General features: G+C 47.7%; 1 protein-coding gene across 3 annotated transcripts in view; it reads left to right on the top strand.

Moving 5' to 3' along the window:
• Positions 1-15506, top strand: part of PRKCE (protein kinase C epsilon) — a 497042-nt gene extending 481536 nt beyond the window's left edge. For all 3 annotated transcript variants that reach the window (XM_060606918.3, XM_060606953.3, XM_060606963.3), the window contains exon 15: positions 12257-15506. In XM_060606918.3, coding sequence (XP_060462901.1) covers positions 12257-12403 — 147 coding nt within the window. In that variant the 3' untranslated portion in view covers positions 12404-15506. The remainder of the gene's footprint in view (positions 1-12256) is intronic.
• The last annotated feature ends 1382 nt before the right edge of the window (positions 15507-16888 follow it).

Genomic DNA, 16888 nt, shown 5'->3' with positions numbered 1-16888 from the left:
TCTCATTGCTGGTCTCAGAGGGCAGGCTCACCTTTTGAACAAAGCCGTTGCACTTTGCCATCCTCTGGGGATGCAGCAGGGTCCATTTAATTAACCGGGAGCTGGCAAGGCCCCAGCTCTGAGCCAGGAAGCGCTGGTGAGATGCCTGCCTCTCTGGGAAGCCAAGATTCACAGGCCACTTCGAGGCACCTCCAGGCTGATTATAAACTCCAGACTGAATGTCATCAAGCACCCGTGTGCACCATACAATGAGGACTTCTCCCTAGCCACGTGGCTCAAAATGACTCTTGGCTGAAATGTATGCATTATGCATTTGTCACCAAATTTTAGAATCAAATTGTCACAGCCAAAGGTGTGCATGTGGGTGGACTTTGGAAGGCCCGAAGGGTTCGAGCAGGTAGAAGTACCACCCTTCAGAGCCACACAGAAATGCCTCCTTTCCTAAAAGGAATGAAGAAATGCTGTCTGTGGAGTTAAGACTGATACAAATGACTTCACCTGGCCTTAAAAGAACCTTCTGGAAAGAGCCTCAGATACACAGTCTGTGTCCGGGGGACTTTTCCCAATCATTTTCAGAGAGTCGCTTCAGCCTTCCTGCAGAGCACTGAATACACCAGAGGGAACGCCCCGTGCTGGGGACCCCCCCGCCATGGTCCAAGGGGACAATTCATGTCCTGAGAATCTTTCTTCTCTATGTGGATTACTCAGAGTTATCATACGTTGGACAGATTCAGGCTTTATTCAAAGAGAAACTTTCAAATCTGTGGTTCTTAGCAATCAAATCACCGCCCCTTCAAGAATCTGCTGCAGTGAGATGTTTCCACATGCACAACTTGCTGTACTGTACGAGGTTCACGGAAGCCCTGAAGTCCATTCCCTAGCACAAGGCTTTGCAAATTGGCCCACAGGCTGAATCCAGCCCACTGCCTCTTTTTGTGCAGCCCTCGATCTAGGAATGGTTTTTACATTTTTCTTAAATGGTTGAAGAAGAATGTTTCATGACACATGAACATTATATGAAGTTCGAATGTCAGTATCCATATGTAAAGTTCTGCGTCCATACGTAAAGCCACACTTGTGCAACTGTCTGCAGCTGCCTTTGAGCCACGACGGCAGAGTGGAGTGATTGTAACAGAGATCCTGTGGCCCACAAAACTTAAAGATTTACTGTATGGCCCTTTGGAGAAAATTTGCCACCCCTGCTTTAAGAGTGAAAATCCAGGTTAAGAGTCTTGCTTGAAATACTTTACTTAAAATAATTGAGCTGTATGCGGTGCCCCGGGGGACTCAGTTGTTTAAGTGTCTGACTCTTGGTTTTGGCTCAGGTCATGATCTCATGGTTCGTGGGTTTGAGCCCGTGTCAGGCTCTGTGCTGACGGTGCAGAGCCTGCTTGGGATTCACTCTCTTCCTCTCTCTCTCTGTCCCTCCTCTGCTCTCGCTCTCAAAATAAATAAACTTAAAAAAATAATTGAGCTGTAAAATTTAGAGGCAAAAGCGACTTTGAAAATCACCTTCATGAGCTCCCCACTTGACCATGTTAAGCAGGGGACTCCAGGGAGTGGTGTCTTGGGCTCTCCTTTTAAAGTTCTGTGGGTTTGGGGGCACCTGGGTGGCTCAGTTGGTTAAGCATCGACTTCAGCTCAGGTCATGATCTCACTGTTTGTGAGTTCGAGCCCCACCTCAGGCTCCGTGCTGACAGCTCAGAGCCTGGAGTCTGCTTCGGATTCTGTGTCTCCCTCTCTGTCTGCCCCACCCCCACTTGTGCTCTGTCTCTCAAAAATGAATAAATGTTAAAAAAAATTTTTTTTAAATAAAATAAAAATTAGGACCCCTAATGTGAAAATGTGACTGGAGCATTTCTTGACGTTCAGAAGCCCTGGAAGCCCCGGGTCTTGTTCCTACAGGGGTCATCACTGTGTGGTGCGCACCGTGCCCCAGTCTCTAACAGCCCCAAGTTCCCCAAGCTCCCCCCCCACACACACACTCACACCCTGCTCATTACAGAGGAGAGATGACATCACAGCCAGCAGCGCTAAAAGTAAAATTTGTCTTCTTTCTTCTTCTTGTTTTTCTTATCTTGCTTTATTCTTGCAAGTTTAAAGATGGCCCACCAGGATATATAAAGGACATACTCTAAATATAATATCAGTGAAAATGAGGAAAGAAAAACAAAGGCAGGAAGACAAAAAAAAATCAGGAATGTTCTTTGTGGGAGTGTCACACATGTGGCTCTTAGCTTTTGAGAGCAGACTGTTAATTGTATAGCAGAGTGGGGGGGACGAGAAAGCACCCAGGGTGTCCAGGTGAAATAGTGACTGTTCTGTGAACCAAGATGAAGTAGAAATCGCTCTCAAGGATCATCCCAAAGACAGTGCTGTTTGTTCTAACCATATAGTTGTGATAAATATTGACGAGGAAGCAATGCTAATAATTCACATTTCTTCTATGCCATGTGCTGTTCTCACCACTTAAATGTATTATTTCACTTACTCCTTATAACGAATATACAGGGAGGGCTACCAGCATCCCCATTTTACAGATGATGAAAGTAAGGCCCAGAGAAGACCAAGTGATTTGCCCAAAGCCGCAAAGCTGGAGAGAAGCAGAAGTGAAATCCAGGCAGTCTGGCCACAGAGCTCTCGTGCTAACCTACTGAGCAGCACTGCCTCTCAGAGGCAGCACCTGGAGACACCAATATGCTTCCCAGTGAGCTCTTGGATGTCCCAGTTTATAAAGGCTAATATCAAATAAGGAAAGGAGGGCATGAAATTGAGAAGGAATGCCAATATACAGTGTGAACTTGAGAGGAAGCCAAATCCACAGCAACTACAGCCCTACATAGGCTTTTAAGCCACAAAAAGGCCTTTTGAAACTGCCAAGGAAAAGAAGGAAGAAAGGGACCCACTGCTCCTTTACACAGAGGGACCCAGTCAGGCTGCCTGTCGGGATCACTTGGGAAGCTTTAAAACATACACAGGTCTGGGCCACACCCCTGGATGGTCCAATTAGTGAGGTGTGGGGCAAGGCCCAGTGTCCATGTGGGCGCACTGTTGGATTTTTTGTTGTTTTTTTTAAGTTTTTATTTTACTTCACCTGGGGCTCATCATGACACGTGCCCTCCTTCACCCTCACTTATCTCCCCCCTGGTAACCATCAGTTTGCTCTCTAGAGTTGAGAGTCTGTTTCTTGGTTTGCCTCCCTTTTTTCTTTTTCTTCCCCTTGTTTTGTTTCTTAAATTCCACATATGGTATTTGTCTTTCTCTGACTGACTTATTTCACTTGCATTATACTCTCTAGTTCCATCCACGTCATTGCAAATGGCAAGATTGCATCCTTTTTATGGCTGAGTAATGTTCCAGTATGCGTGGGTGTGTGTGTGTGTATGACCTCTTCATTCATCAGTCAGTGGACACTTGGGCTGCATCCATATGTTGGCTCTTGTAAATAACCCTGCTGTAAACTTAGAGGTGCATGTATCCCTTTGAACTAGTGTTTTCTTTGGGTAAATACCCAGCAGTGATTACTGCATCACAGGGTAGTTCTATTCTTACCTTTTTGAGGACGCTCCACATTGTTTTCCAGAGCAGCTACGGCCAGTTTGGGTTCCCACCAGCAGTGCACCAGGGCTCCTTGTCCAGGTTCCCTTTGTTTCTGATGCACAGGCAGGATGGAGAACTGCTTTGTTACCAGTGACAAAAAGCAAGGCTGTTACCTTGTCTCTAACTTTTCCCCAAAGAGAAGTCTCTTAGAAGTACAAAGATTAGGGCAAAACCCAGTAAAGATTAACTGATTTCCAAGGGAGAAATAAGTCATTACAAGCCAGAAATAAGTACCAAAATAAGAAGAAATCAAAGTCACATGCAAATCAGTTGCACTTGATAAAGCTCACCTGGGGAGCTAGGACAGGCCATTCCCTGGGCCAGATCCCTGAGCAGTGACACTGAATCTCTGATGTGGGGCCAGCATCACTGTTATGTAAAGTTCCTGGCGGTCCAGTGTGCAGTCACTGGTCTAGGCCCAGGTGAACTACATGTCAGGTTACTAAAAAATCTGCTGTGCCCACTACTTGGTAATTTGGATTTCCAGAATCCAGCAGTGACACCAAGCGATGGGAGATGGGCAGACAGTCTCCCCAGTCTCCCCGTATTCAAAAATAGGGAAAATGTAGATTTGGGATACTTGGAGGTAGGTGCTGTTAAAGCAATTTCTAGAAGTTTTTATGAAAAGATAACTTTGTGAACACTGGGGGAAAATGGTAATCACTTGGAGCCAATTAACTTCATTTCTAGACCAATAGACCAGAGAAACGCAACAGCGTTAGGTGTCTTTATTCCAGCAAAGCAATTGAAAGTCTTTGATATCATCCTCCTGAACAAGATGGGAAATGTGACCATGCCTGGGTGCCTGGGTGGCTCAGTTGAGCACCTGACTTTGGCTCAGGTCATGATCTCGCAGTTCGGGAGTTCGAGCCCCACATCAGGATTGCTGCTGTCAGTGAAGAGCCTACTTTGGATTTTCTGTCCCCCTCTCTCTGCCCCTTTCCCACCTGTGCTCTCTCTCAAAAATAAATAAACATTTTTTAAAAAGTGACCTTGGCTGGTCAATTCACAGTGGATTTAACCATAATGCCCCCAAAGTCTGCTGGGGTGCCTGGATGTTGGCTTTGCAAGAGGGCTGTTTGTAGAGGGCAGGCCAGAAGGGTCCAAGCCTGAGCCTGCCTTACATGGTATTTTTATGCATGTCTTACTGGAGTAATGGGAGGCATGCCAGTCATATTTTAGGATGACACAGAGTCGAAGGATATAGCAGACAAGATGGATGATAGAATTAACATTATATTCCCATAGTATTTTCACATTTACATGAGCTTTGCTTATATGCTCTCATAGAGCCCTCGGCAAGCTAGGCATATTTATTATCCCTACTTTGTTGGTAACAGACTGAGATCAGAGAAGTAAGTTACAAAATCATTATTTATGATTATCTCAACAAGCCGGAAATAAGCACCAAAGTAAGAAGAAATCAAAGTCAAATGCAAAGGATTACATCTGGATTCAAAACAATCTATTTCAGAAGATTGACATTTGTATCAGTTGCCTAGGGCTGCCCAAACAAAGTGTCCTAAACGGGGTGCCTTAGAACAACAGAAACCTATCATCTCACAGTTCTGGGGAGGAGAAGTCTTTAATCAAGCTGCCAGCAGGGCCTTAGCGCCCCCACAGCCTAGAGGTGGTGGGGAGAGTCCTCCCTTGCCTCTGTCAGCTTCAGGTGGCCCCAGACATTCCTTGGCTTGTGGCAACATCTCCGTTCTTCAGGTGACATTCTCCATGTCTCTGCACGTGGGCTTCCCTCTGTGCAGGTCTGTCACTGTTCAAACTTCCCTTTCTTGTAAGGACCCCAGTTACACTGGGTGAGGGCCCACCCTCATGACTGCATCTCACTTTGATGACATCTGCATGGACCTTATGTCCTCCAAATAAGGTCACATTCTGAGATACCAGAGCTTAGGAATTCAACATCTCTTTTTTGGGAGATGCAGTTCAACCCATAATAGGGTCACACTGGATAGGTAACACTAAGAGCATCATCGATTTATCACAGCTCCCTGAGAAATGGAACTAGGCATCGGATTAACTTGAGGGTTCCTACCAAGTAGAAGGTCATGCCACGGCACTTGGCATTGCTCAGACCAGAGTCAGGAGTGGAAAGGTCAGCTGTGGCCACTACATGCTAAGAAGGAGGTGGGTTTTAGAAAGGAGGGAGCCACTGAGGGCTCAGGGCAGGATAGGTGCCATAAAAGCTCCATGGGCGGCCGAGTGCCAGGGGAGCCCGTACATCTTGCTCTGATTTCTATAAAGAAAATCCCGAAGTGTGACCAATTCGCAGTTAACAAGATCAAGAGGGGAAGAAAGGAATGGAAGATTATGTTTGGAGCAATTTCTAGGTAAATGATAGTTAACTTGAAATTCTGTCCCAGCCCTCATTTTTGCCAGGCAAGGCATTATGCGGTTTTACATCCTTTATTTCATTTAACTTCACACGTAAGCATGGGTGCATTAACATACACACATATACGCTGTTATTTACAATATAGGGGTATAATGAATAGATATGTGTCTACAAAGATTTGTTTAATAGAGAGCAAGCATTCTAATTATTTAAAGTCTTGCTTTTTGTTTTCAAGTATGTAAAAGAGCCAAGTGGAGCTTAGGCGAGAATTTTGACATTTCAAAGCTAGGAGGAATTTGGGGTTTGACTGCTCTGGTGAATGAAATTATTTCAAGCAAATGAATATTTGCACATCATCTGCTGTGTCCTAGGTGTCTTAAGGTATCTGAGAGGAGGCTGTGACACACATAGCATTTTAGAAGGGGCCAAATGCATGATCCAGAAAGTGCTGTGGGAGCTGGGAGGAGGGTGAGATTGGGTAAGGTGGCTGTCAGGGAACTCCGAAGAGGGAGTCGGAACCTGATGTGGGCCCAAGACCAAAAAAAGCTGGCATTTTGGAGACTGTGTGGAGACAGCATGTTTCCCCCTCCCCCATTCTGATTGTGTGCGTGGATCAGAGTGACGACAACCTGTGCTCTCGTCATGCCCGGAAGAGGTAAAGAGGTGTGGGCAGGGACCAGCGACGTGGCCACATGAAAGCCAGCCCCATGCCCCAGCTGGTGAGATTAGGGAGTTTTCTTGGTGCTTCAGAACAAAGTCATCTGTTGATCTCGTAATCAGATGAAGACAGAAGCAGAAATCGCTGGCTCTTCTGAAAGCTGGTGTTTATGACTTCAGTACAGTGAGAGAAAGAATTGCGCCAGCCAGACAGGAAGCAGGCATTCAGGCCGCCTGCCCATGTCCGTGCTGCGATCCAAGCACTACCACAGCCGGCTGATCCCCCAAGCCCTCGGCCGCCTCCGGTGATTTATAAGGCAGGCCCAGTGGCTCTGCTTCCCCGTTGCAGTTTCTCAAAAGGATCTGGAGGGACCTGTAACTGTTTCCATAACCTACCTCACTCCCCCGTTGGAGATACCAAAGGTAGGCCCTTGCCCCAGAGTCAGCCCCGGACCTCTCAAATCCCAGACCTTATCTCTCTCAGAAGGGATGCCAGAGGGAAGGGGAGTGTCATTTTCCTCTAACATTAGCCACAAGGGTTAGTGTCATAAAGTCCCCTTAGCCCATCTGTCTTTGATGGAATTTTCCCAAACCCTGGTTGAACCTGTTTGTGTTGGTCTCCTGCCAGCAATCAGGGAACCCCAGTGCCCCAAGCTGACTGCTGCTCAGAGAGGAAACCCCGTGAAGTAGGCCTAAGTCTGCCTGTTTCTCTGGGCTGCCCCGCGCTAGACCCCTCACAGATCAGACCTCAGCTGTCTCGCCACGTCACCTGGGATTCCCCGACGTGAAAAGCCCATCTGGTAGAACAGCTGCCAGTGGTCCTGAAGCCAGAGCACTTACCTGGCTCTGGATACAGTAGAAGCAAGAGCAGTGCATTCACTCATTTCTCAGCAGCTATTTATTGAGCACTCACTGTGTGCCAGGCAGTGCACTAGGATGGGGATGGGATGTGAGTTCAACCCAGTCCCCATCCCCAACAAACTCACAGATTAGTGGAAAGGAGGAGGATGCGTGTGATCAGGGCTGTGATAAGGCAGGAGAGGGCTCCTGGGTGGCACAGTCGGTTGAGCATCTGACTATTGGTTTCTGCTCAGGTCGTGATCCCAGGGTCGTGGGATTCAGACCGGTGTCAGGCTCCGTGCTGAGCGTGGAGCCTGCTTAGGATTCTATCTCTCCCTCTGCCCTTCTTTTCTGCTTTAGTGCACTCGCTCACTCTCTTGCTCTCTCTTTCATAAAAAAAAAAAAAAAGAGAGAGAGAGATGATGGAGCACCCATAAGAGGGGTGGAAGGACAGGAAGGCTGCTTGAAGGAAGGCCATCTAAGCCTGGTTGGGAAGGGTGAGCAATTCAGCTGGGTGATGAGGACATGGGACAGAGGCAGGGGTGGGAGAGGGGGTTCCAGGCACAGGCTTGGAGTCAGGGGAAGCCAGTGAGTCCAGAGAACCTCATGGTCCAGCAGGGCCCAGAAGCAGTGGGGAGCTATGCGGGGATAAGACCCTGAAGGGCCTTAGAAATAGAGGACTGTAAGACCCTGGGACTTTTCCCAAGGGCAGTCAGGTGCCATTGGAAGAATCTCAATCTCTGGACAAAGCACTGGGATGTTCAGGTAGACCCTAGCTCTGCACTCATTCAGCATTTGGAGGCATACAGATAAATGTAAGACTCAGTCCCTCCTTCGAGAAGCTCATGGCACCAATGGGCAGGTCACACAGACTGTGTTGGGTAGCAACCAAGCTGTCTATGATGTGTGCCCATGGCACACAGGTGCTAAGACTTGGAGGTGCATTTATTGGGTGCCCATTACATGTTGGAGTCTGCACTGAGGCACCTAACATCTGATGTCTCATTGAGTCCTCAAGGCAATCTATAGAGTGCCTGTCACTACCCCCATTTTACAGATGAAGAAACTAAATCTCAGAGAGTGACCTCACAGTGTCATATAGCCAGGAAGGGGCAGTACCAAGATAAGAGGTCAGCTAGTGCTCTCTGTCCTCCTCCGTGTCGCCCCGCTAAGTGTGGGACAAGCATGTAGGATGGGCTTCATGAAGGAGATAAAGACTGAAGAGGTCCCAGGGTCACCTCTCAGGCTCCACACTGTGGGCTAAGAGTATAACATTTAGACTCTAGGGGAGGCATATGGGAAGACTGAGGATCTAGGTCAGCGGGGAATGTCTCTGGGGGGTTGTCCATCTGAACCTTGGAATTGAGTCGTATGCTCGCTCACAGGGAGGCCCCAGCTTTTCAAAGAATAAAATCGGTGAATAAAGGATATAATGCCCAATCCCCTCCACATTGAGGATGCTATGCTGTCTACGTGCTATTAATAGGGAGTGGTGTTTCCCAGAGATATTTGCTTTGGAAAACTTCTCAAGTCTCTAAGGTTAATGGTCAGGAATTGCACATAGTGGGGATCTTGGCTTCTTGAATTGGAAATGAGTAACTGACATGCATTCAAAATGTTTCCAAGGAGGGGCGCCTGGGTGGCTCAGTCGGCTAAGCGTCCGACTTCAGCTCAGGTCACGATCTCGCGGTCCATGAGTTCGAGCCCCACGTCGGGCTCTGTGCTGACAGCCTGGAGCCCGTTTCGGATTCTGTGTCTCCCTCTCTCTGACCCTCCCCCGCTCATGCTCTGTCTCTCTCTGTCTCAAAAATAAATAAACATTAAAAAAAAATTAAAAAAAAAATGTTTCCAAGGAAACCAGGGCCTGGGCCAGTTTGGATAAGGGGGCGGACAAGGCAAGTATGTCTTTCTCTAGAGTTCTTAAAGAATGGCACCGTCACTGAAATGCCACCCATGATTCTGTGACCCCTGGAGAGCCCAGAGCTGACTTGGTGGTGCCCCAAAATAGTATGAAATGGAGCTAGAGGTCCTCTGGGAAGGACATCCCTTGCTGTGCTGACCGAACCTGGTTGCCTGGTACACAGTCAGTGAGTGATGAAATTCAGACGTCCTGTGGAATCTAGCTCCGTCACTACGCTCAGCCGACCTCAGGCAATGAAGCCAGTTTCCATGGACACTAATGACTGAAAAGGTGAAGCACAAACAAGTAAGCAGACAGGGAAGGCCAGTGCCCGAACAGTTCCTCATTTTTCAACGTTCCTCATCTCAAAGGCAACACACACATCCTTCGGGTCCTGTTTCCATCCCTTGGATTTTCTGTATCTCTCTTCTGTCTCCCTTCTGAGGTCTCCGAGACCCACTCAACTATGCAGCTCAAGCCCAGAGAAAAGACACGAAGCAGGACTGATGTGGCCGAAAGATCCAGTCATCCCTGCTGTGTGCTATCCTCCTGATTCTGATCTCAGCCTGGGATGGTCTGAACACATGCCCCCTCCCCCCAGCCAAGCTCGCCCAGTACAGGTTACCCACTCTCGCCCCGACCCACAGCTTCTCCTGCCACACTCACCCACTGGCAAGCCCTTCTGGCTCCAGGCCTAGCAGTCTGACCTGAATGTCTCCGGGTGGACTTTGATCCTTGCCATGTCTTTCCATTTCTCCAGTGTCCAGCTTTCTAGACATTCTATGCAAGCAGCATCATGCAGGGATCTGGATTTGAATCCAACTCTGCTCTTAAGTAGTTGGGTGACCCTGGTCACCAAATCTCTTTGAGCCACAGTGTCTCCATCTGTAAAATCAGGGTAATAGTATCTGCCTGTTCTAAGGATCAAATAAGGAAACAAATGGGCAGGTGCTTTATAAACTATAAAACCACAGTTCCCAAACCATGTCCTGCAGAACTCTGCATCTGAGATGGATGTTAAGCTATTCAGGAAAGGGGTGCCTGAGGTGGGGTGGGGGTCCTCAGTCGGTTTCACTCTTGATTTCGTCTCCAGTCATGATCTCATGGTTCATGGGATTGAGACTCGAGTCAGGCTCTGTGCTGACAGCACAGAATCTGCTTGGGATTTTCTCTCTCTGTCTCTCTCTCTGTCTCTCTCTGTCTCTCTCTGTCTCTGTCTCTCTCTCTCTCTCTCTCTCTCTCTTTCTGCCCTTCCCCTGCACATGTGCACTCTCTCTCTCTCTCAAAATAATTAAATTTTTAAAAAAAGCTATTCAGGAAAAAAGAAAGTTTCACGTCAAGTTTGAGGAAGGCTGTTCTAAACAAAGTGAACCAGGTTTCTTGACCCTATGACATCTCAGAGCCTTTAATTTGCCACTGTATGTGGCAAACGTCCAAGAGCAGGGTGCAAAAATAGCTTTGTCTCTAAACCACCTTTTTCATAGAGTATTATTAACATCTTTTAGGTTACTAGTTTCTACAGAACAAAGCTTATATTAATTAATATTCCTCCTACAAATAATAATGCTAATCTTTCCACAAGATTTATTCCATCATCCAGGTCACTAATCCTGGGTAACACCAGTTAATCAGCACCTGAAAGGGTATTGCTGGAGCTCCTTCAATCCTCTGGGCATTGTGCCATGTAGTGCAGGGTGAGGGGGGCGGGCGTTGAAGGCCTCCGCAGTCAGACTCATCCTGCCTCCCTCCATCCCCATGCTGGACTCCACCCCGGGCAACTCGGGGAACCCTGTTCTACATCTTCTGTGTTCCCACCTCCCCACCCGCCATCTTTGTCCCACCTCTCCTTGCCGAGGTGACTTCTTCCCCTCTCTGCCAACACGACCGTAATTCATTCTTCAGGTCCCAGCCAAGTCCCGACTTCTCCACGGAAGTTTTTCTAACTATCACAGTGTGTGTTCTAGACAGTAGTACTGGCTCCCAGATCAACTGGAAGTCCCGAAAGGCAGAGAGAATATTATCTACACTTCCATGTTTTTCTCCAAAAGCCAGGATTTGTTTGTTTGCTGCTCTCCATCCCCCATGGACCATAAGCCCTATTTCGGGAACTTGAGCCTCTAACTGGGTATGGGTCCTTCGGGGCTGGGGAGTCAGTGCAGTGGCGGGTTCTTCCACATGGCCATTCATTCAGTAGATGCTTATTGTAGGGAACCCAAGGTTGAGTAAGACAAGGCCCCTGCCTTTAAGGAGCTCTTGGGCAAGGCAAATAGCCACAACTCGTTGCAAGTCAGCATGTCGAGTATAATCATGGAAAGAATGTAGGAGCACAAAATAGGGTTCGTGGTGGATGCAGGTAGGGATCAAGGCAGGCTTCCCAGAAGACGGTCCCCTGCCCCCACTCTACTCATCCTCCTACTTAGAAGAGGTCATAAGGAGCAGACCTGGCAAGGTTATGGAGGTCTACCTAGAGACAAGAAAGACCACTGGAGACTCCATGGGAGAGAGATTCAAGTTTGTTCCCCGGGTCACAGGGACAGAGGTCTTGATGGAGCCAGAGGGTTAGATTAGCAGGGGGAGTACGGGATGAGAGCTATGCATCCCACGCTCCCAAACACACGTGCTCCACCCCCACACGGCAGTCTGTGGGAATCCCACTTCCCTGCTTTTCCATCATACCCTCTCACCCCTTCTTCCCTCTCACCTGGACTCATTCTTCCTTTCCAAGTCCTCTGCCACCTCCTGGTCCTGGGGCCATCCGTCGTGACCTCATTGGAGCAGCCCCGTGTCTTCTCTCAGTAGCTAGAGGCCTGCTTTGGTGAGAGGCTGGTCGGTGTGATGCCCACTCCCTGTGGGGGGGCCCCGGGAGGAAGGTCAGCCTGGAGTCAGTGCTTTCTCTTTTCTTCTCACAGAAAACCAAAAGAGACGTCAATAACTTTGACCAAGACTTTACCCGGGAAGAGCCTGTCCTCACGCTCGTGGATGAAGCAATCGTGAAGCAGATCAACCAGGAGGAATTCAAAGGCTTCTCCTACTTTGGCGAAGACCTGATGCCCTGAGAAGCTGTTCCAGGTGGAGTTTGGTGACGCTGCAGGAAAGGGTGCCGAGAAGAGTCCTATTTCTGGAGGCTCAGAAGGCCTTGAACTGCCTGTCCTGTTCTCCAGAGCCCCAGTCCCTCGTCTACCCTCTATTTATTGTGTTCCCTCACCCCAGGCGGGCTCCTCCCTCTTCCACCTGGGGACCAGAAGGCACTCTTGGTTCTTGTCTCACCAGTGATGCAGAATCGCATGGGGTCAGCGGTCGGCTGGACACACTGCGTGTTTGGTCTGTTGGCAAGCCCGTTTCCACTCCTCAGGGGCTCCTGGCAGTGAGGCAGCGAGGCAGCTTCGGTTCTTTTACTTCAAAGAGCAACAAGAAAAGCAAACAAGAAGGGTCTGGCCGTGCTATTGGACATAGGGGCCCAATCACTCTCACTTCTGAGAGCCTCGGTTCTGAGGCTCCCACTTTTGAGAGCCTGCCGCCCTCAGCCCTTCTGTCCAGGAGAGACAGGTGCTTCTTCGGCATGGGGGGTGGGTGCCCTCGAGGCGCGTTGTGGTGGAGGCACACCACGAGATGCATGGGTTGGCTGCCCGTGTTCGGCAGAACGGCCAACACTGGCTTGCTTCGGTTGTAGCTCTTGGGCATGCCAAAGTTGTAAGAGCATGTGTCTCGTGAAAGAAATCACTCTTTGTAGAAAAAGAAATCGGATTTTGAACTCGGTTAACATTTGAAGAATATATCACCAAATTGGCTTTCTAATCGGCCAAAAGATATAAATTCCAGTATTAACGCAGGTAGATATTAAAGGGCTATTATACAATGAGAAACCAACTGTCCAGGGTTTAGGCTGTTAGCGTTTTTGTGGTTTGTGGCACACAGGAGCTGGATGAATTGAGAGAGAAGAAAACAAGTAATGCTCCTCATTCTTCAAATTCTGCCTGAACACAGAGGCCACTGCAGCAATGGCCAAGACCCTGAGGTTCTAGGAAAACTCACTCCCAAATTCTCTTTCCAGTTTCGTTCTGAGTTCCCAGCATACGCTCTATTTATTTCCTGCAACAGTGTGTTACTTTTGCGCACTTCTACAAAGAATTGGTAGTACTGCTATGTTGTGGTTTTTAGACATTAAACATGTAAAGTTAAATATGAAATCTCTGCTCTCGGAGCAAGCCGAATGAGGCTGAACGTGGGTTATGCGGAGGGAATCCAGAGACGGAACAGCAACTTATCTGCAAACTGCCAATGTGGCGAGACGTGCTCGGAGTTTTGTTTCTGTGCGACATGCAAATGGCAACTCGCGTGGGACCCTATTTCATGGATGTGATGTTACCTCCTGTAGATATGCTAACAGCGTTACATTCTTTGATTTCCAAGGGTTCTCTGTGGCTTTGTGTATATGTTTCCCGGAGGTTATTTGATTATCTATTTTACCGAACTGATTTTAGCAGGGAATGGAATCCATTCCAACTGTTGCACGCGGATTTCCCGGCTGCCCCTAAATATAGATACGTGTGAGTGGCAAAGTGGCACCAATGAAGCTTTTTGCCTTTTGTACATTTGCGATTTTTGTATATAGTGTTTGCTGCAAGGCCTGTGGAATTAATTCATTGAACTTAGAGGTATCAACTGCTGCATGTTCAGGCATATTATAAAACTTTAGTCTATGAAAGAATAATTACAATAATGTCCAGGTGCAATACTCTGTATGCGTATTGGTTCAAGTTACCGAGAGATAAGGTGTGTTTCTTTTTTGAGGATGGGAAGGAGTCTTTTGTATTGTTTATTTCATTTTGGTTTATTTCAAAAGACGTAAAGATATAGTAAGCTACACTAAATCTCACATACAGTTCTCCTGTGCTCTATTATGCCCCAAGAGGGATGGGGAAGCGAAAGGAATGTTTTCGATGGTGGTTTCGAAGCTTGGACGGTGACCAGCTCAAGCCCATAGAAGGTTGGTGTCCATATTTGCATCTGGTTGGCCATAGCCTTTGTTATTACTAAGGATGACATTCAGTTTCCTTTTGTCTTTATTTTTTAAAAACTCAGGTGTAGTTATGATCCGTTCTTATGAGACTTAGAAATACTATCACTCTATCAGTTTGTGTGTTTGGCGTACCAGTGAAGTGAAGAAGAACAGATTAACTTAATTTCTCTTCGGTAACTTGACATACTGGGGGAGAGAGAGACTATCTTCCGGAATTGAGTACAAGCACAGAAACATCTTCACGGTGGCATCATCTCAGTTTTTAAGAAGACGTGACAATACTGCCCATCATACTCCTGCATCACTACTGCTCTGTTTCTCCTCTGCTTCCTTCACCACGATGAACCTGGAACAGCCAAGCAAGCTCTACCTGCAAGATGAGCGGCCTGCTTCAAGGCCCCGGTGGCGTTCCCATGTCAGCAGGGCTCGGGCCCTTCCTACAGGACAACTGGCATTTTGGCTGCAGAGTCAAATAATACATTCCACCCGGCAGCTCCAGGCAGTCATTCGCGGGGTGCCTGGCCCAGAGATGCCCCCTTCCAGCACCGAAGCTGGGCTGGCTGGGATGCCTCCTGCTTGGGGCCGGAGCTGATCAGTTCTCTCACAGGCGGGTTCAAATCCCATGTCGTCTATAGAAAAAAGCTTGTGTGTTCCTCGAGTATTCACTGTTTCATTTCAATTTTCACAAGGCTTAGGAAGCGGACACACTATTACATTTCTTTCTAATCTATCCAGCTCTTGAGTGCAAAAAAAAAATGCCAAAAAATATATGAAGGATAGCTGTTCTCCTGTGTTCTCTCATTATGGACTTTGTGAAGTGGAAACATCATTTTTTCCTCCAAAGGTGAAAAAAATGCATTCTTGCTTTAAAAAAAAAAAAGAAGGCTAAAAAATTACCTCTTTTTAAATTATGTGCAAAATAATTCTGGCTAAATATAAAATGTACTCAATTTTAGGGGTTTTTTTGTATTGTGATGCTTTATTTGTACATTTTTTTCCTTTCTGGATGTAATTTTAATCTCTTGCCATTCATTAGTGTTATTTCATTGTAAACATTATTGTGCCAAATGTACTGTATTCAAAAGGATGTGAATGTGTATTGTTTCAGAACCTAATAAATACAATGGCGTTAAATCTTATTTCTCGGCTCCAATGAGCATTTCTTTATCTTCTTTGGGAGTGGCAGCGTGGCACCAATGAAGCTTTGTGCCTTTTGTACATTAGGGATTCCAAATTCCGAAACCTAGGCACGGTTTCGGCTTTCCCCTTCCCTTTGAAGCTGCACAAAGGAGGGGTGCCTGGGTGGCTCAGTCAGTTCAGTGTCTGACTTCGACTCAGGTCATGATCTTGCGGTTTGTGGGTTCGAACCCTGCACCCGGCTCTGTGCTAACAGCTCAGAGCCTGGAGCCTACTTTGGATTCTGTGTCTCCCTCTCTCTCTCTGCCCCCTCCCCGCTTTCTCTCTCTCTCTCTCTCTCTCTCTCTCTCTCTCTCTCTCTCAAAAATAAATAAACATTAAAAAAGAGAGAAGAATATGCACAAAGGATGCAAATGGCCGTACTGGCTCACCCCAGCCTCGCCTCTGTGCTTCTGGGACTACCACCATCGAGATGGAGGGGGCCTGAGTAGATCAGATGTGGCTCTGGGCTGTCTGGGCGCAGAGCGAAAGCACGCAGTCGGCCTGGGAGTGCTGGAATTTGGACAAGCAAAGCAGGCAGCACCCTCATTCTTATCTTTCTAGCAAAGCAAACACCGAATGAATCTTCTTGAAGCCAGTGCCCATTCAAGCCTCGTCAGGACTCAGGTTCTGGCCAGTCGCTCAGAACTTCAGGCTTTTGGAGTCCAGGAAACTCCTTCAAGACTGGGGCCCCTTGCAGGCTGGTCCTGGAGCACGACTGGTCACTGGGGCTCTGAGCTTTAGCGCGTGCCCACCGCCCCTGCTCAGCCAATGTTCGTGGCTACCATGGTGGCTCCTGGGCTCTCCGGTTCCTCCTTTGTTCTGGAGTGTTCCTTTTTGGCCACTCCATTCATGTCACGCTGCTGGTTCTGCAAGGCTCCTCCTCATCCTTCTCTGACACAGATTTTTCAAGAATATTTGAAACTCCTAAGTACGCCCTGGAGTATACCACAACTTTCAATTAGCCACAACTTTGTCTTCCTTCCAAGTTGTGGAAATAATTGCAGTTTTACCATCTGTCATCCTCAGGGGTAAGGGTGGCGCTTCCTTGTGAGCCCTCCAATGACTATGGCATGTCATCCTGAATGTACTCTCGGTTTCCCCTTAGCAATGTCGCCTGCCTGCCTGCCTGCCTGGAGATGTAGGAAAAGGACCCCCGGATCCACCCCAACAGGAAACTTGTATACATCACATATTTTCCTCCCTTGATGCTGGTAAGTTTCTAGGTAAGTGACCAAGGAAAAGCAAACCTCTTGCCAGCTTATCTGTCTTATTAATTTACATAAAAGTCAGAAGAAACAAAAGGAGCCATTCCAGAGAGTTCAGAGGACCTCTCCAAGCATTG

This window comes from Panthera onca, chromosome A3 (assembly GCF_046562875.1).
Source record: "Panthera onca isolate mPanOnc1 chromosome A3, mPanOnc1 haplotype 2, whole genome shotgun sequence".
NCBI lineage: Eukaryota > Metazoa > Chordata > Mammalia > Carnivora > Felidae > Panthera > Panthera onca.
Note: the sequence above shows the minus strand (reverse complement) of the source record. Positions and strands in the feature narration are given on the sequence as shown.